The 25,059-nt window shown below is 45.8% G+C and overlaps 1 protein-coding gene and 1 long non-coding RNA gene across 2 annotated transcripts in view; both read right to left on the bottom strand.

The window, feature by feature from the left end:
• The window catches only part of LOC137525544 (serine/threonine-protein kinase Nek7-like), a 77,869-nt gene extending 62,851 nt beyond the window's left edge, over window positions 1-15,018 (bottom strand). The window contains exons 1-3 of the mRNA XM_068246674.1: window positions 14,910-15,018; window positions 12,796-12,885; window positions 4,532-4,621 (exon numbers count right to left, since the gene is read on the bottom strand). Coding sequence (XP_068102775.1) covers window positions 4,532-4,621; window positions 12,796-12,885; window positions 14,910-14,937 — 208 coding nt within the window. The 5' untranslated portion in view covers window positions 14,938-15,018. The remainder of the gene's footprint in view (window positions 1-4,531; window positions 4,622-12,795; window positions 12,886-14,909) is intronic.
• Window positions 15,019-15,020: 2 nt separating this feature from the next.
• Window positions 15,021-24,628, bottom strand: LOC137525545 (uncharacterized). The gene is made up of 3 exons (XR_011022935.1): window positions 24,420-24,628; window positions 19,999-20,342; window positions 15,021-15,092 (listed from the first exon to the last, which is right to left on the bottom strand). It is a non-coding gene; the product is annotated as an uncharacterized lncRNA (long non-coding RNA).
• Between the last annotated feature and the right edge of the window lie 431 nt (window positions 24,629-25,059).

Genomic DNA, 25,059 nt, shown 5'->3' with positions numbered 1-25,059 from the left:
AAATAGAAGGGGAGTCAGCTGATCGGCCGGTCAGCTGACTCCAGCAGTGCTCCTGATTGGCTGAGTGACTGGGCCGGCGCTGTGGGGCGCTCTCAGTATATACAGGTATAGGACCTGCCTGTCAGTAGCTCCTCATCTGCTGTTGCAAATGCTACGTGTTAGCACTCAGACCTTAGTCAGATCCCAAAGTGTGCTAGAACCAGCAGGAGCTGGGGATCCACACTTAGTCAGATTCTATTGATAGCTAAAGTACTAATTGAATTGTATTATTTGTTATGACCTTCTGCTAGCCTTGACTAGTCTTCTGCCTACTGATTCTGTGTTTCTGCCTATCTGATCCTGTTGCCGACTCAGCCTGAACACTACTCTGATTTAGCCTTCTGTCTTTGTACCGTATCTGTTCTTTTGTTACCGAATCTGCTTGTCTGACTCTCCTGCCCTCACCAGTGAGCCTAGTCCTGGTGAGGGATTCTCTGTACAGTCTGAATCACCTGCTCCTCAGGTGACCGGTAGCTGCAGTACAGTCTTAATCACCTGCTCCTCAGGTGATTAGGAGCTACAGTACAGTGTTGATCTCCTGCCCCTCAGGTGACCACCGGCTGCAGTGCAGTCTGAATCACCCGCTCCACGGGTGATCTGTATACGTTGTCTTACTGTGCACCACCCGCTCCTCGGGTGAACTGATTACTAGTTAATCTGCATCTCCGGCTTGCTGGAATGCTGATCCCTGTGTTCTATAGAGATATCTCCCTCTACTAGCTCCTCTGGGAAGTTGGTATCTCTATCTGTATTACTGTTGCACCAAACACCTATCTTTACATCTGGTTGTCCTGTGTCTCACTATACTCGCATTATTGGTGATTCTGCAGATCACTACATAATCAGGTATAGCATCTCTATTATTGGTGATACTGCAGATCACCAATAATCAGAAAATCTGTTCTTGCTGACACCAATCGTTACACAGACATACTATCCATCTCCTCTTGCTCTTCCTCAGTGATGTCAGGTAAGTTCTCCTCCTCCCCCAGCCACAAAGAATACCACGGGAAAGTTGAGCATCACAAGCCCCCTGCGACGCCTGCTGTTGTTGTTCTTCTGCCTCCTCCTAAAAAAAAAACAAAAAAACACCTTCCTCATCATCTGACTCCTCTTCCCCACACAATTCTTCCTCCTCCCCCCTCCTCTGTGCTGCCACAGGTGTTGAGGAAACATCTGTTTTTGAGAATTGATCCTACAACTCTTCCTCCTGTTCCTATAACTTTTCCTGTTCACACTCCTGCACAGCTTGATCCACCACTCTACGCATAGCACACTCCATGTAGAAAGCATATGGGATCAAGTCGCTGATGGCACCTTCACTGGGACTCACCATGTTTTTCACCTTCTCAAACGGCCGCATGAGCCTGCAGGCATTTCGCATGAGTGTCCAGTACTTTGGCCAGAACATCCCCATCTCCCCAGAGTATGTCCTTCTACTGTAGTTGTAGAGATACTGGTTGACAGCTTTCTCCTGTTGTAGCAGGCGGTTAAACATAAGGGGAGTTGAATTCCAGCCAATCGGGCTATCGTAAATCAAGAGTATCACCCGCAAGTCCTTTCTCCCCTCAATATCGGCCAAGCGTGCCATGGCCGTGTAAGACCGCCTGAAATGCCCACACAACTTCCTGGACTGCTTCAGGACATCCTGTAAGCCTGGGTACTTACACACAATTCTCTGAATTATTAGATTCAGCACATGTGCTATGCAGGGTACATGTGTCAACTTTCCCAAAGTCAAAGTCGAAATGAGATTGCTGCCTTTGTCACACACCACATTGCCGATCTCCAGTTGGTGCGGGGTCAGCCACTGATCCACCTGTTTGTTAAGAGCATCCAGGAGAGCTGCTCCAGTGTGACTCTCCGCTTTGAGGCAAGACAAGTCTAAGATGGCGTGACACTGTCATACGTGGCATGCAGCATAGGCCCTGGGAAGCTGGGGCTGTGTAGCAGGAGAGAAGATTGCAGCACCAGTAGAGTTGTACTGCCACTCAGCCAAAGAGGAGGAGGAGTATGGCAGTGAAGAGGATGTAGCAGGAGGAGTAGGAGGAGAAGGAGAGGAGGTGGCAGGAGGCCTGCCTGCAAGTCGCGGAGGTGTCACAACTAGGTCCGCTGCACAGCCATACACTCCCTGCTTGCCAGTGGTCACCAGGTTGACACAATGGGCTGTGTAAGTAATGTACCTGCCCTGACCGTGCTTGGCAGACCAGGCATCCATGGTCAGATGGACCCTTGACCCAACGCTGTGTGCCAGAGATGACACCACTTGCCTTTCAACTTCACGGTACAGTTTGTGTACCGTCTTTTTTGAGAAATAATTGCGGCTTGGTACGTTCCACTGCGGTGTCCCAATGGCCACAAATTTTTGGAAAGCCCTAGAGTCCACCAGCTGGTATGGTAACAGCTGGCGAGCTAACAGTTCCGCCAAGCCAGCTGTCAGATGCCGGGCAAGGGGGTGACTGGCAGACATTGGCTTCTTCCGCTCAAAGATTTCTCTCACGGACACCTGGCTCCTGCTGTGGGCAGAGCTCAAGGTGAGAGGCGGAGTGGAGGAGGGTGGCTGTGAAGGTGCAAGGGAGAAGGCGGCCGAAGATGATGCACCTGAAGGAGGAAGAGGAGAAGGAGGATGGCTTTGCTTTTGTGTGCTGCTTTTCCTCAGGTGGTCTTCCTATTGCAGTTTGTGGCTTTTCTCCATGTGCCTTCGTAAGGCAGTTGTCCCTACACAGGTGTTGGCCTTTCCACAGCTCAATTTTTGGTGGCAGAGAGAACAGATGGCTTTGCTCTCATCTGAGGCAGACACACAAAACATTTCCACACCGCTAAACCCTGGGGTGATGGCACTATGGTGGCATCAGCAGCTGACATTGAAGGGCATGTTGGCTGGCTGTCCATAGGTGGCAATAGATGGTGCCGGACACTGCCACCAGCTGTTTCTGATGACGAGCTACCCCTGCTTCTTTCAGCAACTCGTCTCCTCCTACTCCTTTCTAAGTCCCCCTCTGAACTGTCCCCCTGTTCATCTCCTGTATTGGGAACCTCACGTGACATCCATATCATCATAATCATCATCATCATCATAATCATCCTCCCCAGCTTCGCTTGTATCAGACACCTCCAAAACTGCACCAACAGCAGGTACTTCATCATCCTCCTCCTCACACCTTACGTCCATAGTGTCGTCTAACTCCAACATATCAGGTGGTGTAACTTGCTTAGCGCCTTCATCTTGTTGTAACAATAATGGCTGTGCCTGTGAATCAGTGAATTCCCCAGCAAATAACTCCTGTGGAGTGTCAAATGTAGCGGATGTGGTGCTTGTAGTAGCGCTGGTGGCTGCTGAAGATGAGGTGTTCTGTGTTAAATAGTTAACCACGTCCTGACAATCTTGGGAGTTGATAGGACGTGCCTTCTTCTGAGCACTGTACTTTGGTCCAGGGCCGCACAAAATCATGTCAGCACAACCTCGAACAGACCTGCCGGGTTGCCTGCCTTTGGGTCTGCCTCTGCCTGTTTTGTCCATATCGGGGAGGATGAAGTGAAATGTATGTACTGACTTGACTACTACAATGTGCAGTCACACCAGTGCAGTGAAAGGTATGCAGTGACTGGTATTACAATACAATGTGCAGCTGTCACACAGGTGCAGTTAACAGGTATGCAGTGACTGGCATATAAAACAGTGTGCGGTCACACAGGTGCAGTGAACAGGTATGCAGTGACTGGTATTACAAATGTGCAGCTGTCACACACACACAGGTACCCTGAACAGATATGCAGTGACTAGTATTATAAATTTACAACTGTCACACACACAGATACCGTGAACAAGTATGCAGTGACTGGTATATAACACTGTGTGCTGTCACGTAGGTGCACTGAACAGGTATGCATTGACTGGTATCAATAAAACTGGGATCAAATTACAACTTGTGCTTAGTCACAGATGAGGGGGAATTAGACAGCTAAACCCTCTAAATACATACAGGGTGCATTTCTATGATTTTCCTTCTGTGCAAGAGTTTAGGTCTGTGTGCCTGATGTGTGCCTGTGTCTCTCTCTCTGCCTCACAGTGTAAAGTAAACAGTCTACAGACAAGAAGAGCTCAAATGAATGGGGGGGGGGGGGGAAGCATGCAATAACAGGAATAAAATATAGTGTCTTCTCTTCAGATCCTTTGTAGCTGTTCTTCTCATATGATCTGTGAGAAAGCAGTGTGTGTGTGTATGTGGGCAGCGCATAAATAAACAGTAAATTATTAATCTGTGAATAGTGACAGAGAAGTGGAACCTATCTACACGGTGTAGCTCTAGCCTCTTGCCTCGGCGCCGACACAAATTGTTACAAACAGCTGGTAAACAAGGCATTTTTTTCACACAGGCTGTGATGAGAGATTTCTGAAAAGCTTTCTATCGTTGCTGGTTAAAAACTCTATAGGTATGTGGGGTTTACAGAAGGACAGTTTCTTTGATAGGTGTTATTTAAGGAAACGTACCTCCCAAGATCTTCTTCCGCTGAATCTGCCAGCTTTCTTCATCTTCGTTTTTATTCAATGGTTTACTGTTCTCAAATAGGCTAATCCTCTCTGATGAGAAAATGGAGAATAACTGTACAAGACTGCACTGATGCATATGATTATAGCAGACACCCAGGGCCGGGCCGAGGCAGAGGCTGGAGAGGCTCCAGCCTCAGGGCGCAGTGTAGGAGGGGGCGCACAATTCATTCAGCTGTCATTCCCAATTGTGTTTAAAACAGAAAGAAATAAGAAAAGGGGCTACATGACAGTGACTGCAAGCCAGATAACTAGATATTAAGGTGTTGGGGAGGTTGTGGGCCTTGGGGCACCTATTAGTCTAATAGCAATCAGTGTGTGACGGCTGGGTGGGAGGGAGGGGGGGCGCACTTTGGTGTCTCAGCCTTGGGTGCTGAAGGACCTTGTCCCGCCTCTGCAGACACCAACTAGGAAACAAAATTAGCAAACATGAAAACCTAATGCATCAAGAAATGTTTTACCAACTGCAGTGTTTTACTGTTGTAAAACTCCTCTCTGTCTCTCTCCCTTTCTCTTTTAAAAGAACAAATAAGAAAGCTATAGTAAAAGTATAATACAGATCAGGGTAGCAAGCACCATAGTAATTCCTTGATTTTAGATTTTTCATCATGCAAGCTTACTATTGTACAATATAGTAAGGAAAAAAAGTGAGTCTTTTGGCCAGTGCACACCAAAAAGCGCTAGTGTGAAAGCAAATGCTCAGTGATTTTTGAAGAAATGTTTTAAGGGGATTCTAGGCATGTGCCTAGCGATTTTCTAAGCATGGCTAGCGATTTTTTGAGTGTTTTGGTGTAGAGTTTTTTCTTTTTTGTTACTGTAGAGCTGTACTGTAACTGAACAGCTTCTGTAACAAAAACCCTTGGAAAATCTCTCTGATCTAGAGCTTTTAAGAGCGAAATTCCACTTTCTTATACTTAATATTGAGGCTGAAACGCCTTAGAAATCAGCAAAGATGCTGCAGAACCTGCGTTTGCTTTTGGAAAAAAGCACATTGCTCTGGTGTGCTCCATTCCATTCAAATACTTTAGCCATGTACCCTTCAAAGCGATGGCGTTTTATAAAGTGCTCAGAAGCCCTTTTGAGGCTCGATTCACAAAAGGGTGCTAACTCAGTTAGCACGCCCAAAGCTTTTATGGATCGCGCGCAATGTTTAGCTAACTGTTTACATCCTCACTGTCACTCTCCGCTGCTCCCCCGCCTCCTCTATATCACCTCTCCACGCCTGCGTCCCTTCCCTCCCCGCTGATTGGAGGGAAGTGATGGAGGCGGGGAGCGGCAATATAGAGGAGGCGGGGGAGCGGCGCCGGCGGAGAGTGGCAGTGTGGATGTAAACAGCTTGCTAGCGACACGCTGCATGTCGCGCTAGCACGGCGGTTTGATTTATGGGGGTCAGCAGAGCGCAGGGGGGGGGGCTGGGAGGGAGACAGTATAGCAACAGAGGCTGGTGATTATATGCAGAACCAGCCTCTGTGTGCTAATAAGATTCTTAGAACCCACCTCAGGTTATCTTTAGTAGGTTTTTCAGATAGTGACAATGAATAAGCATTTAGAAGATTAACTACAAACGATGGAGATTTTGCTTCTTCGTGCTTTGTCAAAAGACCTTTGACAGTGTGTCTTTATTTGTGATAATCAGAATCAGAATCAGAATCAATTTATTTCGCCAAGTGCAGCGGTTGCCGCACCCGGAATTATTTGTGGTACACATTGGCATAGAGCATAGTACGACAACAACAACAACAACAACAACAGAACATAACTAGCAAGTAGCAATACAGAAATGCATTGAGGAACAGATGCAGGCATTGAAAAACGTAGTAGTACGAGTCCATGTGCAAAATGAACATACATAGAACGTAGCAGCTGGTCCTGCAATTTGGTTAATAAGTCCTAGGTGCAAGTACAATGAAATGAGGAATCGCCCCAGGTTGAGTACCTACAGGCTATTTAGGTCTGGGTGTCAGACCTGCTATTTGGCTTTGCTGTGTGCATGGCTCGAGTTCAGAAGGCACACTGCTTGGGGGAAAAAGGAGTTTCTATGTCTGGAGGTTTTGGTGGAAATAGCTCTATAGCGGTGGTCGGAGCGCATGCGGTTGAAAAAGCGACCGCTGGGGTGGAGGGGGTCTTGCGTGATCCTATTTGCCCTTGTTCTCAGCCTGGAAGCATGGAGGAGGTCCAGTGGTGGCAAGGGTGTACCGATAATTCTTTCTGCGGCCTTGATAACTCTATGTAGTCTGTACTTGTCACTTGTGGTGGCGCCGCCATACCACACGATGATGGAGGAGCACAGGATAGACTCGATGGTGGCAGTGTAGAAGCTTGACATCAGCTCCTGCGGCATGCCAAACTTCCTTAGCTGTCTTAGGAAGAACAGCCGTTGTTGAGCCTTCTTTTGGCATTTAGTGGTGTTTTCTCTCCATCTCAAGTCATTTGTGATGGTGGTGCCCAAGAAACGAACACTTGATACTCTGGTGACCTCTGTGCCTGCGATGAAGGTCGGGTTAAGTGGGGGAGGGCGCTTCCTGAAATCCACAACCAGCTCGACAGTCTTTGCAGCATTAAGGACGAGCATGTTATCCTTGCACCAGTTGCAGATGCGCTCAATCTCACTGTGGTAGGAGCGTTCATCCCCTCCCCTGATGAGTCCTAGTACGGTGGTGTCATCCGCAAATTTGATGACCTTTACACAGTCGGCAGTTGAGGTGCATCCGTTCGTATATAGGGAAAAAAAGATCGGGGACAGTACGCAGCCTTGGGGGGCACCAGTGTTTGTGGTCCTCACTCGGGAGAGGCAGCTGCCGAGTTTGACCTGTTGCGTCCTGTTTGTGAGAAAGTCTTTGATCCAATCGCAGAGAGTTCGATCAAGTCCGAGTTGCGCTAAGTTGTTGTGCAGGATGACCGGACTGATTGTATTAAAGGCAGAGCTGAAGTCTAAGAAGAGGATCCTAGCGTAGGTGTTGGGTCTGTCCAGATGTTCCATGATGAATTCCAGGCTGATGTTGATGGCATCCTCTGTGGACCTGTTTGCTCTATATGCAAATTGAAGTGGATCTAGGAGAGCATCGGTGGAGGCTTTCAGATGTCTGAGGACCAGTTTTTCAAAGATCTTCATGACAGTAGGGGTCAGGGCAACGGGTCTGTAGTTGTTGAGGTCCGTGTCCCCTGTTTTTTTTGGTACAGGGATGATGGTGGACCTTTTGAGGCAGGAGGGTACTCTACCCCTTGCCAAGGAGGTCTGAAAAATGGCAGTCAGTACAGGGGCTAGCTGGCTAGCGCATGTTCTCAGGCACATGGATGACACGCCGTCTGGACCAGAGGCTTTCCTTGGATTCAGTTTCCGGAGGTGCCCGAGAACGTCGGTCGCTTGGACTTCTAACGGTACTGGGAGGGCCCTGTCTTCGCTAGGGGAAGTGGTTGAGGGGGGTGCCCTGGGGGTGGCTCCGTGGTCGCCAATGGTGGAGGGTTGGTTTTCAAACCTACAGTAGAATTAGTTTAGTTTTTCAGCTAGTGCAAGGCTCGGGGGAGCGTGTTGAGGAGGAGGTTTGAAGTTCGTGGCTGCCCTGAGGCCTTGCCAGACCTCCCGTGCATTGTTGGATCGAAGGCTGAGGCCTAACTTACTGGAGTAGTCCTTCTTTGCCGCACCAAGTTCGCGCTTAAGGGTGTACCTGGCTGCCTTGAACTCCTCCGGTGTGCCGGACTTGTGCGCTACTTCCTTAATTTTCCGGAGCCGGCGTAGCTTGCCATTAAACCAAGGCTTGTTGTTAGGGTAGACCCTAAATGTCTTTGTGGGAATGCACAACTCCTCGCAGAAGCTGATGTAGGAGATGACGTTCTCCGTCCATTCTTCCAGGCAGGGTGCTTGAAGGACCTCCCAGTCGGTGCAATCAAAGCAGGCCTGTAGCTGCAGCTTAGCATCCTCTGTCCACTTTCTTACGGTCTTGAAGACTGGCTTGGAAGACTCAAGGTGTCTCCTGTAGGTGGGTATGAGGTGGATTAGACAGTGGTCAGAGTTGCCTAGGGGTGCCCGACGAGTGGGCTTGTATGCGTCTTTGAGGATCGTGTAGCAATGGTCCAGGGTGTTTTGATCCCTGGTGGGGCAAGTGATGTGCTGTTTGTAGCGAGGCATCTCCGTGCAGAGGTTCGCGCTGTTAAAGTCCCCACAGATGATGAAGAGGGAGTCTGGGAGGGATGTCTCCCACCGTGAGATGATGTCGCTGAGCATGCCCAGCGCGATCTTGGTGTTTGCGCTAGGGGGGATGTAAACACCCACAAGAATGTAGGAGGAGAACTCTCTTGGAGAGTACTGCGGTCTGCAGTTGATGGCTAGGAGCTCAATGTCTGGGGAACAGCGGTTGTCTATGATGGATGTGTTTGTGCACCAAGAGGCCTTAATGTAGAAGCAGATGCCGCCTCCCCTGTGTTTACCGGAGAGTGCGCTGTCTCGATCTGCTCTGAAGAAGTTGAAACCTGGTAGTTGGAGGCAGTGGCGTTCCTACCATAGGGCGGCATGGGGCGCCCCGCACCGGGTGTCGGGCGCCCCAGGGGGTGTCATCAAGGCCCCCACATTGGCCTGTGCCGGCCGGACAGGAGGGGGAAAGCAACCCGGAAAGGAGGGGTGGCGGGGAAAGCGGCGGGGAGGGGGGCCGGACCCCCCACCTCCCTCACCTGGGTCCCCTCCTTCTGGCGCTTCACCCTCCTAATTAGCAGCAGCTTGATGAGCGGGCAGGAGCGGGCGGAGAAGACTTACTCACCTACTTCCTGCGTTCCAGGCGATGGCAAATAGCGTCATCGTCACCTGACGCTGGTCTCCACCTTCTCCACCGCCCACTGTGCTTCCTGATTTGCGGAAGCACAGTGAGCGACAGAGAGACCAGCGTCACGTGAGGATGACGTTATGCGCCATCGCCTGGAGCAGGTGAGTAAGTCCTCCCCGCCCGCTTCGCTAAGCTGCTGGCTGCTGCTAATTAGGAGGGGGAAGCGCCGGAAGGAGGGGACCCCGCCACCCCACCTTCCAAGCTTCCCTCATACCGGGGGCCACTATGCTACACTGGGGGCACCTATGCTACACTGGGGGCCACTATGCTACACTGGGGGCCACTATGCTACACTGGGGGCCACTATGCTACACTGGGGGCACCTATGCTACACTGGCGGCCACTATGCTACACTGGGGGCCACTATGCTACACTGGGGGCCACTATGCTACACTGGGGGCCACCATGCTACACTGGGGGCCACTATGCTACACTGGGGGCCACTATGCTACACTGGGGGCACCTATGCTACACTGGGGGCACCTATGCTACACTGGGGGCCACTATGCTACACTGGGGGCCACTATGCTACACTGGGGGCCACTATGCTACACTGGCGGCCACTATGCTACACTGGCGGCCACTATGCTACACTGGGGGCCACTATGCTACACTGGGGGCCACTATGCTACACTGGGGGCACCTATGCTACACTGGGACCACTATGCTACACTGGGGCCACTATGCTACACTAAACTATACTGGGGCCACTATGCTATACTGGGGCAACTATACTAGCTATACTGGGGCAGTGGCGGTGCCAGGGGGGTGGTTTGGGTGCTGAAGCACCCCCTAATATTGTCCAAGCACCCCCAGCGTGAACTGATTTTCGGCGTCTAATAGACGCTGTGTCAGTTCACTGACAGCAGCAGCCCGCAGCTCCAACAGCGGCAGAGCAGGGCTACAGTAAAATGGCGTCCGAAGCCCTGCTCTGGAGACTGAGTCTGCAATGCAGGGCTTCGGGCGCCATTTTCCCGTAGCCCTGCTCTCACCGCGGGAGTTTCAGTTGCTGGCTGCAGAGGATCGTGAGAGCTGCGCGCCGGACGGAGGCCGGGACAGGAGGTCTGCTGCTGCTTCAGGTGAGTAAATTTTTATTTAATTTATATTAGCAGGTGTATCGACTGTTCTGGCCAGGTCTGCTACATGATTGAAGTGTTTTCTGGCCAGGTTGCCACATGATTGCATATATTTTCTGGGCAAATCTGCCGACATGATTGCATGTATTTTCTGGGCAAATCTGTCGACATGATTGCATGTATTTTCTGGGCAAATCTGCCGACATGATTGCATGTATTTTCTGGGCAAATCTGCCGACATGATTGCATGTATTTTCTGGGCAAATCTGCCGACATGATTGCATGTATTTTCTGGGCAAATCTGCCGACATGATTGCATGTATTTTCTGGGCAAATCTGCCGACATGATTACATGTATTTTCTGGGCAAATCTGCCGACATGATTGAACGTGTTTTTTGGGCAAATCTGCCGACATGATTGAACGTGTTTTTTGGGCAAATCTGCCGACATGATTGCATATATTTTCTGGGCAAATCTGCCGACATGATTGCATGTATTTTCTGGGCAAATCTGCCGACATGATTGCATGTATTTTCTGGGCAAATCTGCCGACATGATTGCATGTATTTTCTGGGCAAATCTGCCGACATGATTGCATGTATTTTCTGGGCAAATCTGCCGACATGATTGAACGTGTTTTTTGGGCAAATCTGCCGACATGATTGAACGTGTTTTTTGGGCAAATCTGCCGACATGATTGAACTATTTTCTGGTCAAATCTGTTCACATTACGTGTATTTTCTTGAGAAAACCTGAACAATTATGTGAATTTTCTGGGGAAAGGCCCACTGTCTTTGTGTTGCACTTTTAAGGGGAACCCGAGGTGAGAATAATATTGGGCTGCAATATTTATCTCCTTTTAAGCAATACCAGCTGCCTGGCTGCTGTGCTGGTCCTCTGCATCTAATTCTTTAAACCATAGACCCTGAATAAGCAAGCAGCAGGTCAGGGGCTTCTGACAATATTGTCAGAACTGACAAGATTAGCTGCATGCTTGTTTCTGGTGTAATTCAGTTCACTACTGCAGCCAAATAGATCAGCAGGGCTGCCTATTGTTTAAAAGAAAATGAATATGGCAGCCTCCATATCACTCTTATCCCGGGTTCACTTTAAATTAGTTAGCTCTGCCCTCATCCGGTCATGGCCACGCCCATTTTTCGCCGCGGCGCGCAATGCGCGCCGCATGTTATAACCGCACCCATTTTTTGTTAGCTATACTGGTGCCACTATACTATACTATACTAAGGACAACTTTAGGGGGGGGAGCGAGCCTACACCTGGCATTACCCGCCGTGTCACGTTTAGCATGCCACATTTGCTGTTTTTTTTTTTTTAATGGGGGGGGGGGGGTGTCTTTTTAATACCCAGCACCGGGTGTCAAATGCCCTAGGTACGCCACTGGTTGGAGGGAGTTGTCTGGGATGGTGTCATTCAGCCACGTTTCAGTAAAACAAAGGACTGGGGTATTTGCGCCCATAGGTCGGTTGCTGCCAAGTAGTACGAGCAGCTCGTCAAGCTTGTTCGGGAGGGAGCAGACATTAGAAAGGAGAATGGCTGGGATGGGTGACCGCAGGCCTTTCTTTTTGAGCCTCACTTGTACTCCTGCCCTCTTTCCCCTGGGGCGGAGGTACCTGCTGGCCCGCCTGTCCTTCCTGGTGAGTAACTTGATGTGATCCCAGGTTATGTTCCACAGGGGTGCATGGGTCGCTGGGCTGCAGGCCTCCCATTGCAGAAGTTACTCTCTGCTGTACGTGGTGATGCATGTGGCACTTGGGGGGTGCAGCTGATTCGGAGCCATGGAGCCACGGTGGCGGGAGAGGGGTGAGGGTGCAGTTTGCGGTGGGCCCCCTTTGGGGCAGTGGGTAGCCCCAGCACCTTCTTCCCTGAAAGCAGGAAGTAGTTGCACTGCAGATTTATTTCAGGACACACTGCAGATTTAATTCCCAGATTTTTGCGGCTGTAAAACAGGTCTTTTCCTTTAAGGATTATTAAATTGCTTATTTTCCAGGGCTGCGGCCGGCTGGATCAGTAAGGGGTACCCAGTGAGTGGAAGGGCAGCAGCAGGGCCCGATAGGTGGAATGACTTGCAGCAGGACCCAGTAGGTGGAAGGGCAATAAGGGGTACCCCGTGGGTGGGGGGGCAGCAGCAGGACCGGGGGCACAGAGTGCAGATTGTGGAGTGAGGGTGGCCTCCCTCACAGGAAAGGGGGGACACAGGGAACGGAGCCCTGAAGCAGAGCCAGATGATTAGGGTAGCAGCAATCATATCAAGTTATGTTAACATGAACAGCTTAATGACTTTGGAAGGACACTTACCTGCCATGGACTTTCTACGCTGATTCTTCCATTTTTCTTCATCTTTGTTTTCAAATACCGGTTTGCCATCTTCAACTAATCCAATCCTCGCTGTTGAGAAAATGCAGAATTACTGTACAAGAAAGCACAGAAACATATGATTGTAAAAGACACCTGCTAGGAAAAATGCAAAAACACATGTCAGCACCTATTTGCATCAAGAAAATGCTTTTTTTTTTAATATATTTTTTGTGGAATTTTTAGAACAAAATACAAAGGGGAAACGACAATATAGCAGACATGTAAATCTACAGTGGCAATATCATGTTCAAACCACACATACAGGTCATTAACAAGTACAAAAAGAGTAATTTGGCACCAACATATCCAAATAGCCATCTCATTGGCAACACCTCTACCCTTAGATGTATGTAAAGTGTGTATATATATATATATATATATATATATATATATATATATATATATATATATATATATATATATATAATCTATCTATCAGTTGGGGCCAGTCGGCGCATGCGCAATCTGACCAGGCGCTCCCCTATCTTACTCCCTTTGCCGATAGCGTTCTACGCCTGCACAGTAGTAACACGCTGTGAGACGCTGTGATAGGCTGAAGCCTATCACAGCCAATCGCGCTGATAGGCTGGCCAGGGGAGGGAGGGAGGGATGGGACAATAATAAAAATAATTAAAAAAAACAACAACATTTTATTCAAAAATAGTATAAATAAATATTTATAAAAAAAAACAAACAAACAAACATTGGGGGAGCCATCAGACCCCACCGCTATTTTTGCAGATGATACAAAATTGTGCAGAATCATCAACTCTCAGGAAGATAGGGACATATTGCAACAGGATCTGGATAGGATGGCTATATGGGCACATAAATGGCAGATGAAATTCAATGTTGAAAAATGTAAAGTCCTGCATTTTGGTCGTACCAATGGTCTAGCAAATAAATGGGATACATTTGGGGACCTCAAACCTGGAGAAGGATTTAGGAGTACTCATCGACAACAAGTTAAATAATCGTATTCAATGCCAAGCCACTGCAGCTAAAGCTAATAAAATTTTGGGATGCATTAAAAAGGAAATAAAAACTTGAGATGCTAGCATAATATTGCCCCTGTTTAACTCTCTAGTAAGGCCACATGTGGAATATGGAATTCAGTTCTGGGCACCACATTACAGGAAAAATATTACAGTTTTAGAGCAGGTGCAGAGATGAGGAACACAATTAATACGTGGAATGGAAGGTCTCACTTACCAATAACGGTTAGATAAACTGGGTTTATTTAGTCTAAAGAAAGTACACCTTAGAGGGGATATAATTAACATGTATAAATACATCAGAGGGCAATATAATAGCTTGGCGGATGAGCTTTTTGTCCCTAGGCCTTCTCAAAGGACTAGAGGACATGATCTGCGCATGGAGGAAAAACGTTTTAGCCATTTATTTAGGAAAGGGTTCTTTACAGTAAGAGTGATTAAGATGTGGAATGCATTGCCACAGGAAGTAGTTATGGCAAATTCTATACCTGCATTTAAAGGGGGCTTAGATGCTTTCCTTGCGTTGGAAGACATCCATGGCTACAATTACTAGGTAATGCCTAATGATGTTGATCCAGGGATTTTATCTGATTGCCATCTGGAGTCGGGATGACATTTTTTCCCTTTTGGGGCTTTTTGCCTTCCTCTGGATCAACAGGGATATGTGAACAAGAGGTGGTCTAAGGACAAGGTCATAAGGGGACAAGTGGTGCACTATTATTACAAGCTGAAGTGGCATTCCATGATCAGCCTCAGAACTGAAAAAGACAAGAGGTGGAGCCTAAAAGGATAGGCAGTGTATTTCCAAAACAGTTCTTAGTGTAAATGTATCTTCCTTCTTAATGATGTTGCCATTGAAAATTTTGATCGTCTCCATTGTGCATAGACATCACAGGTAGCAGGTAGCAATTACATTGTATGGAGTAGATGAATATCAATGCACAGCATAGGATTTTTTTTCCTAACTAGCCCATAAATTATATGTGTCGGTGAACATCTCTGTATTGGCACATGACACGCAGTTACTGGATGGATTACATACAGCACAAGACAACTTACCTATGCTCTCATGAATTATTGCCTTCATTCTCAAAAGTTCATCATAATCTTTCTCCTCTTCCCTGAACAGGAACAAATCTCTGGCCAGTGAACCAATGCTGGGCTGGTTTTCCACTGTTCTCTCTCGTACTGCAGAGCTGCTGTCTAGTACGTCGTCACCCACCACAATTACATTTTCCTTTCCTATAACCAGAAGGAAACAAGAACTGTTTAGAATAACTTGTTATAAATGGCATAAAATTAAGCAGGTAGATTTTCCGATCTATTATTTTCTCACTTATGATAAGGGATGAGTTTATGAACTTGAATCTCTGTTGCCCCAGAGTTGGAACAGAAACAGAGAGAGCCTTTATACATGCGGGCCATGGCAGAAGGGGCTAACTCATCCTTGTCACCGCCTCTGGCCGCTGTGCTTCATCACATCTATACTTTTTCCTTCACAGCCAGAAGGAGGAAGTGTTGGAGGGATGGAAAGCAACACAAACAGCTGTGAACAGGGGAAGAGGCAAGGGTGAGTTAATCCCCCTACCACGGCCCATATGTATAAAGGCCCTGTTTCTGTTCCAAAATCAACATCTATTCTACATTAAAGTGCACCTGAACTCTTGCACAGGATAGAAGGAAAACCTAGATAAATGCACCCTGTATGCATTTAGAGAGTTTAGCCTGTTTAATTTCCCCTCATTTGTGTAATCCCAAGTTGTAATTTGATCTCTCTCCAGTGTCACATTGTGTCACATGACTGCCATGGCAGAGATGGCAAATAAGCTCATTTGAAAGCACAGGCTGTTAACAATATGTCTGTTTCCATGACTCAGGAAGTAGAAACGGTGCAGATTTATTTTAGGATTTGTATCAGCTGTAACAAAGAAACACGTTTTGTTTAAAGGCTATTACGCTGTACTGTATCTTTTAGAGCAGAGAGGATGTTCTGAGTTCCGGTCTGCTTTCAGACCTCCAGGGAAAATGTTATCTAATTTTTTCCTACTGTCTTTTTAATGTTACTGGCTGCTCCTCTCCAGTGCTGGAAAACTGTCAGTAGCAGGAGACCTGTACGGTGATGGTTGGGTATGCTTGTCTGACATGATAAATACATTCTGTACTTTCAATAGACTTTTTCTATACAGCTCACATACTGCAGTCAGTAGTGTTATCTGCATGGTGTATTGAGGTCAACCTCATTGTTCCCCAGCAAATTGTAAATGTTTTATGTGTAATATCTCAGATGGAGATGTTTTCTCATACCAGCTATGTGAAAAGGTTTTCCTACTTTCTAATGCCCTGTGAGAGGCTTTTTCATAAATGTCATGCTCTTCACCAGAGCATAGATCTGCTGCATCTGGAAGTGCAGGGGCACAGCAATAGGGGTTGCAGAGGTTGCATTCACATCGGGGTCCTTGGGCCAGAGGGGCCCTGAAGGGCCCCCCCCCCCTTAACTTCAGTATTAGCTCTCTATTGGCCCTGTGCTCATAATAATGACTTCTATAGATACTTTGAATAGTGGTAATCATTGACAAACTGTTCCTCATCCCCTTCTTGCACCGCTGACACTGTAGTTGTCATGGCAGGTTTTGGTGCGCCGTATCAATTGTTACATGTAGAATGTTTGGGGGGCCCCAATGTAAAACATGCATCAGGGCCAGTGATGGGCCGAAATTACGCATATGTGAAATTTTGCATTGAAATTCGCATTTTCATATTGTAATCGTAATGCGAAATTTGAGGAAAAATCGTAATTGATTTCGTATGTAATAGTAGTATTTCATAATTTCACGTAATTTTTCGTGTAATTTTCGTGCAATTTTGCAAAATTTTGTGCCAAGTGCCGAGTTTGGCGGTGAATAGCAAAGCCCCCATACATGCTATTGCTACTAAAATTGCTACATATGTTAAGGAGAATAGTGGGTATAAGCCAAAAAAAATAATTTTTCAAAAAGACATTCTAGTTTTTGAGAAAATCGATTTTGAATATGCAAAGAAAACTTGTTTTTAAACTGTAATTTTTCCAAGTTTAAAACCATTTTTTCTTTGCATTTTTAAATCGATTTTCTCAAAAACTATATGGCCTATTTGGATTTCCCCTTGTACCCACTATGCCCTTTAACATAGGTAGCAATTTTGGTGTCGGTAGCATGTATGGGGGCTTTGCTATTAACCTCCAAAGTCGGCACAAAATTACGCAACATTTTGCAAAAATTACACACATTTTTATGCAAAATTACGACTGACTGCAAAATCAATTTAGTTTGCAAATCGTAATTACGTATAGGCATAATTGCAAAAATGTACACAAAATTTAGTGAAATCACAATTTTGCTGATTACTATCATCACTAATCGGGGCCCACAGCTCCTTAGCTACACCACTGTGGAAGTGCTTTTAAACTCTTTTCCAAATGAAACCCAGTTTACCCCTGAATTATTTATGGAAAGTATGTGTAACGATTGGTGTTAGCAAATAACAGTTCTGATTATTTGGTGATAGCAGTATCACCAATAATGCAGACACTATATCTGATTATATGGTGATCTGCAGAATCACCAATAATACAAATATAGCAAACACTAAGGTAAAAACGTGACCTTAGTCACCACTTTATTGCACTAAGTGTAGTGATTGGTGCAAACAGTAATTTACGGATAGTTTCTAAGCAGTAAGCTCACCAGCGGAGCTGGAGGTTACAGATAGCTGCACAGAGAACACCTCACCAGTGACAAGGGCTCATTGGTGAGAGAGAGAGAGAGTGGTCAGACAGATCGAGTTGGCAACAGACGGGCAGATAAAGTACAAAATCGACAGGCAGAATCAGAGTAAGGTTCAGGCAAAAGGGTCGGCAACAAGATCAGAAGGACAAAGGTACAGAATCGATAAGCAAAGAGTGGTCAGGACAGGCCAGAGTCATACACACATAATATCACAGTAATCAGTTATTATTACAGCTATCAAAGGTCTGAGCGCTAACACGGAGTATTCGCAACAACAGACAAGGAACAACTGGCAGCGGGGCTCTATATATGCTGAGGATAACTCAGCAGAGCCGCCCAGAAGCCCAGCCAATCGGATGGCTAGCTGGAGTCAGCTGACCGGTGGATCAGCTGACTCCCCTTCTTGTAGCATAAAGGTCCTGCCGCTGTACGCGCAGCCCACATTCTGTGCACGGCTGAAGGACCTGGCAAAGGCGCACTACATGTTCGAGCAGCAGGGACCGCCGCCAGCTGGGATGCGGAAGCGGCGGATCTGCCGCTCTCCGCTGCGGCGGTGTCCCCGCCGTTCATTACAGTATGCCACATACTTACTGGAGTTGACATTTTTACAAACTATGTCTATGAAAGACACGGCCAATTTCAAAGACAAGAGTTAGAAATTGGATGATTGTATGCTCTTACTGGTGAATTCACCATTGTTTGCTCTTAAGGTGGCCACACACCATACAATTTTTTGTATCTGTTCAATTTCAGAATTGCAATCCATTTTTCTGACCGATTGTAATAGTTCAAAAATATGTACTGCATATGTTCATTTTTTCCCCAACTATGATAAAAATATTTAAATAAATGCTGAGAAAATTGCTAGGGTGTGTATATTAATACATTGACAATCTAACACACACCATACAATCTTTAGAAACATTGAAGAAAAATTGCCAGCATTCCGGATGGATAAAAATAAAAAAAGGGGAAATCCGATCAGATTTTTCAGTCAAATGAAAAAAAAAAAAAAAAAAAAAAAGCTTTCGATTTGGGAGATCCAATCATATTTATTGAATTGCTGTAAAATCAGGTCATTTTATTGTATTGTGTGTGGCCACCTTTACACAATAAACCTAGTTTCAAAATGCTGTGAGCATATAACAGGTACACTAACTCCATAATCACAATAATACAATACTTGTATTATTACTACTAGGTAGATAATGTATGATATAGTCTAGTGGCATTCAGTAGGTGAAGTCCACCTTCTCAAAGGGGACTCCCAGATGCCACCATGAACCCCCCCCGGGCATCATCGGCCCCCACCTCCTCCTGAGGCCCTGGAAGTGGGAAAGAGCCCCTTATCAATGGATTGGACAAGAGCTCTGGGAGAGAGGGGGAGGCTTGACTGCCCCTCTCTTCCAGAGCTCACCTATATGATGCACCATGTTGGCTGGTATAGCTCAGGCCGGGCCGGGGCTCCGCATACTGGCTATCCCAGCCTGCATGGGGGACAAGGGATTAAAGAGGCTCAGGAGGAGGGACCCCGTGTCATTTTTTTAAATTTCCCACACTCTGAACAAAAACGAAAACAAAAAATAATGGTCTAAAAAATAGGAAAAGTTGCCAGGGATCCTTATACAGCCATATTGCAGCTGTACAGCAATCCCTCGCCAAAGCGCTACCACCTCCACGGGGTCAGTACGCACTGTGTACTGACCTCCTGGAAACCCCATCATGAAATTCATTGCTCTTTCTTTCGATACATGTAAATTTACACTATCATTAAGTTAAAACTTTATCTGTCACTTAACACATTTAGATATATACTTTTTTCTTATTGTAACTTTAAAATTGATTTTCTCCAAAACTACAAGGTATTTTTTAAAATGTTTTCCTCTTGTTCCCACTGTCCTTTGCTATTAATTGCTGAAGTTGGCAGGCATTGACTTTAATGTAAAAGATGCAAACACATTTTTGACAAAAAAGTTTGCGTAAAATGCAAACGGTGAACAACTTAAGTTCACTAGGAACTGTCCGCCGGCAAACTGTTCGGGCCATCACTATTTAGGAAAAAAGATGCACCATTCAACCCTGAAAACTTTGTATGTGCAAATACCTGCTAATTTCCTCCTTTCCAGCAATATACTGATGTCCAGAGTTCATTATTCGCAGCAAAAAGTGGTCATCTGCTGGTTCCTCTGCAGCCATATAATAGATGAAGAAAACAGGAAACAGGGCCGGCCAGAAACAGATTTAGCCTTCCAGAAGCTCCTATTACTGCTATAACTATTGTGATTAAGCTACACTAAACTTTTGTAATATTTTTCAGAGTACCGCTGTATTAATGACAATATCAGCATAATGGAGTCATTAGAATACACATTCTATGGTCTTACCAAGGTGATCGCTCAGGGCTTTGAGCTCACAGTCATACAGGGAATCCGCAACATCAGTAAAATATATTTGTCCTCGGTTCCTTGCATGGTAGAGAATAGCGAACTGGCATTTTAGCATCTCTGAGTTGAATAAATGATGATCTATGGAGCCATAGACACTGCGCACGCTTAACCAGTTCCCCAGTTCAGATTTCTGCAGGTAATCCATCAGCCACTGATAATTCTTTTTCGCTGACTTTGAAAAGATGCTGATAGTAAAGTATGACATAGCGCTTTCCTGTGATGTAAATCTTGTTAGTAGGTGGAAAATGAAGTTATTTTTCCTCTCACACCAACTTCATCAGCTAGTTAAAAAAAAAAGATATATCAGAAAAATATTGTTTTGCTAATTAACCACTTCAGCCTTCAGTCGTTTTCACTTTATGCATCCGAGCAATGTTCACCTCCCATTCGTTAGCCTTTAACTTTGTCACTACTTATCACAATGAACTGATCTATATCTTGTTTTTTCCGCCATCAATTAGGCTTTCTTTGAGTGGGACATTTTGCTAAGGGCCCGTTTCCACTATCGCGAATCCGCATGCGGGCAACGCATGCGGATCCGCACAGTCAGTACAAGTGGATGGGACTGTTTCCACTTGTGCGTTTCCCCGCACGTTTTTCTGTGCAGAAAAAATCTGCAGGGTAGGGGCCTCAGAATTCGCCTGCGTGTGGAATGCAGGCGAATCGCACACAATGTATTTAATAGGGAAATCGCATGCGTTTTCCCCATGCGGTTTTTGCCGCGATTTCGCATGCGATTTCGCATAGGTACCCATGTTAATTCACACAGGCAGTGACATGGTTAAAATCGCATACAGCCTTACCTATGCGAAATCGCATGCGAAATCGCGGCAAAAAACGCATGCGGAATCGCACCCGCATGCGATTTGCCTGCGGTGATTCGCCGGCGATTTCGTAACGCTACAGTGGAAACGGGCCCTAAGAGCTACTTTACTGTAAATGCATTTTAACAGGAAGAATAAGAAAAATAATGAAACTATTCATTATTTCTCAGTTTAAAACCCATGTATTGTATTTGCCTAAGGCTGGTTTCACAGTGGGACGTTAAAGTCCCACGTTACAGCAGCCAGTAACGCAGCCTAACTCACAGCACTGTAAAATCAATGTGCTGTTCACAGTGCCCACGTTGCGTTAGGTAGTAACGCAGCACGTTTAAACAAAGTGCTGCATGCTGTACGTTATACTTGGCTAAGCAGCGTTAGACTGTTTGCACATGCTCAGTAATGTTGAAGGAGGAGGTCTCCCCTCCTCCTCCGTGGCCAGCCACATGGCTAATTAATATTCACTGCACTGTGGTGACTCCTGGTGGTACTGTAGTGTTGTCCGGATAATGAATGAATCGTTCATTTGATCCGGATCTTTTTTGTGAGTCGAATCATCCAGATCATTACAATGAAAGATTCAGTTCACAGTGGATGTCTTTCTGGAAGAAACAGGAACATACAGAATGTACAGTGCAGGGAAAGTCCTGTTCTGCTAGTCATGTCACCCAATCTGCTTCCCTAGTAAAATGATTCAAAGGATTCGGTTCAAAGATCCGGATCTTTTCAATGATCCGATTCAAATGATCAGAATCTTTAAAAAGATCCGGACTTCCTATCACTAACCTGGATTGGCTGCTTTGAGAGCTGCATAATGGTGGCCATACATGGTACAATTTTTTCATTCAATCTTACCATTTCTATGTAATATCAGGGAACTGCCTAAATTATCCTTTCAGTACATTCACTTAATTTACCCTTATACTACATAGAAATGGTAAGATTGGATGAAAAAATTGTACCATGTATGGCCACCATAACACAGCTCAATCTGACGTCCAACTTCAACACCACCATGCGTTGCATTAGGGGCACGTTATGGGACCATAACGTCCCCTAAAATGCAACGTCTTGGTGGGAAAGTAGCCTAATAGTCCCGGGTATTACACCGTTTAAATTATGTCCCTATCACAATGTATGGCAACCATATTTTATTTGGAAATAAAAGTGCATTTTTCCCATTTTGCATCCATCACTATTTACAAGCTTATAATAATATAATAAATAAATAAATAAATATTTCATCTTTACATGCATATTTAAAAAGTTTAGACCCTTAGGTAAATATTTACATTTTTTTTTATTATATTGTTGTTGTTTTTTATTAGACATTTTATTTGGGTATTTTTGGGAGGGTGGGATGTAAATTTTAATTTTTTTTATGTAAGGATGTGTTTATTATTATTTTTTTTTTTACATATAGGTGTAGTTTTACTATTTGGCCACAAGATGGCAGCCATGAGTTTGTTTACATTACGTCACTCTAAGCTTAACATGTACGCTTAGAGGGACGTAGGGGGACCTAAGAGGCAGAAAAAGCGAGGCTTCCGAGAGAAGCCATTGCTTTTTCTGATGGGGAAAGGGATCACTGATCAGGCACCATGGCCGATTCATTGATCCCTCAGCTAATGAACCGCGGGCCGGGAGTGCACGTGCATACGCGCGATCGGCCGCGGAAGCGCACATGGCCTTCTGGTCGTAGCCTCTATGTCCAGAAGGCTTAAATGGTTAAAGGGAACATAAACTGAGAAGGATATGGATTTTTCTTTTAAAATAATACTAGTTGCCTGACTCTCCTGCTGAACATGTGTCTAATACTTTTAGCCACAGCCGCTCAACAAGCATGCAGATCAGGTGCTCTGACTGAAGTCAGACTGGATTAGCTGCATGCTTGTTTCAGGTCTGTGATTCAACCACTACTGTAGTCAACGAGATCAGCAGGACTGCCAGGCAACTGGTATTGTTTAAAAGGAAACATCCATATCTCTCTCAGTTTAGGATCCATTTAGAGAAGAGAAGCTGTCAGCCATATCTCAGAAAAAAACACACACATATATAAGTATTGTAAGTAATTGGTAGCATTGTGAAATGAGTGTTTCGGGACACATCACCAGTACAGTCTTCTGCAGGCACTAGTTAGGAAGTACGAGGAGTGCCTACCAATAAAACTGTCATCATACAACATTTGGCTATACGTTCCATGGATTCCCCCATGCTATTTGATGAGGCACAAGATTTGTCTGTGAAAAGTAAAATATAAGACGCAGATAGTGATCCTCTTAGACCATGTGCTCAGGACATGAGGACGGAAGAAAGTACAGCTCTGATAAATACCTGGGGCTTTCTCCTGCTCCATAAATACGTCTTAGTCCCACGTCATCCCCCCGTGGTCTCCCGTTCAGACGCGGTGAGCTCCATTACCAGGCTCAATTAATGCCAGACAGGGTCTACTGTGCATGTGCAGACCTCACGCACATGCACAGTAGACCCGGACTGACGTCACTGAGCGATCGCTGCTCGGAGACTGTTAGACGGCGAAACCGCCGCGGCGTCTAACAGGGCTGTACAGCACTGCGATCTAAGGCAGCGCTGTACTGGAGATTGGGGACAGCCGTGTGACACGGCTGTCCCCCTGGGAGACACAGAAGCAATCGGCAGTGATAGGCTGACAGGGAGAGGGAGGGAGGGAGGGTGGGAAAAAAAAGTGTTTTCATTAATAAAAAAATAAGAAACATATTTGTAAAAAAATAAACATTGGGGGAGCGATCAGACCCCACCAACAAAAAGCTCTGTTGGTGGGGAGAAAAGGGGTGGGGGATCACTTGTGTGCTGAGTTGCACGGACCTGCAGCAAGCCCTTAAAGCTGCAGTGGCCTATTTAGTTAAAAATGGCCAGGCACTAGGGTGGTTTAACACCGTGGTCCTCAAGTGGTTAAAGGAAACATCTGGGGTAGAAAAAAGAAAGATCTACTTATCCGGTGCTTCCTCCAGCCCCTGGCAGGTAATATGTCCCTCGCCACTGCTTTCGGAGTCTCGGGATTCCCTTCATTTCAGATGTTGACCGGTCCAGGTTGGCATCTACCGCGTCTGCGCAAGCCCTGCTGTCAATCACTCTCACATAATCTGGAGTGCTGGAGGAAGCCCCGGGTAAGTAGATCTCATTTTGTTTCTACCTCAGATGCTTCCTTTAATGCTGAAACAAGCATGCAGAAAATCCAGCCAGACTTCAGTCAGGAACACCTGATCTGCATGCTTGTTCAGGGTCTGTGGCTAAAAGCATTACAGGCAGAGGAACAGTAGGATAGCCAGGCAACTGGAATTGATTAAAAGAGAATAAATATGGCAGCCTCCATATCCCTCAGTTAAGATGTACTTTAGGATCAGTTGTTCACACTCGCCACCCAATAAAATGTGATTTATAATAAACACAGGTCAGCTTTTCTGGTGTTCTTTAACCCCCATTAGGCATTTGTAAGTTAGGAAATGCTGAGAAATGTTGCTGTGTTGCCAATTATGCAGATAATTGTAGCAACCTCACCTGTTGTATTTGCAGCTCCTGGTCACTCTATCCTGGTTATTTCATTAATCCAATGGCTTTCTTGGCTATCACTTTAACTTTCTTTTATCCAGTTTGTGAGACTTTGCAGGTGGCTGTCATTGAGTTGATCTGCGTTCAGCTCTTCTTATCTAAATTATAACCTTTTCAGAGAAATATTAACTTAAAGATGAACTTTAACCCAGGATTGAACATCTTTCCCACAAGAAATCTTTATCTTATCTCTAATAGATCATCAGGAAATACTGTGTTACTGATATTGTGATGAAACCCCTACCACAATGGGATGTCAGGACCATGGCCCTGAGGGATTCCTGTCTAGGAACCTGGTTACATTGGGAGAAATACCATCTGTTTCCAACTGCTAAGCAAGCAGTATCTTCTTCTATGCATATAACACTTATATACAAATAATAATAATATTTTGCCGTTCACATTGTTAGTGGGTGCCTGTTCAGTAAGCCAGCACCTATTTCAGTAAGGAGTTTCTTGGGCAAGTCTCCTTAACACTGCTACTGCCTACTGAGTGCGCTCTAGTGGCTGCCTCGCAAGCGCTTTGAGTCCGACAGGAGAAAGGCGCTATACAAATACTGCCATTATTATAGGGAATTATTGGTGGGTG

The sequence above is a fragment of the Hyperolius riggenbachi genome, chromosome 7 (assembly GCF_040937935.1).
Source record: "Hyperolius riggenbachi isolate aHypRig1 chromosome 7, aHypRig1.pri, whole genome shotgun sequence".
NCBI classification, from domain to species: Eukaryota; Metazoa; Chordata; class Amphibia; order Anura; family Hyperoliidae; genus Hyperolius; species Hyperolius riggenbachi.
This window is presented reverse-complemented; position numbering and strand designations above follow the sequence as displayed.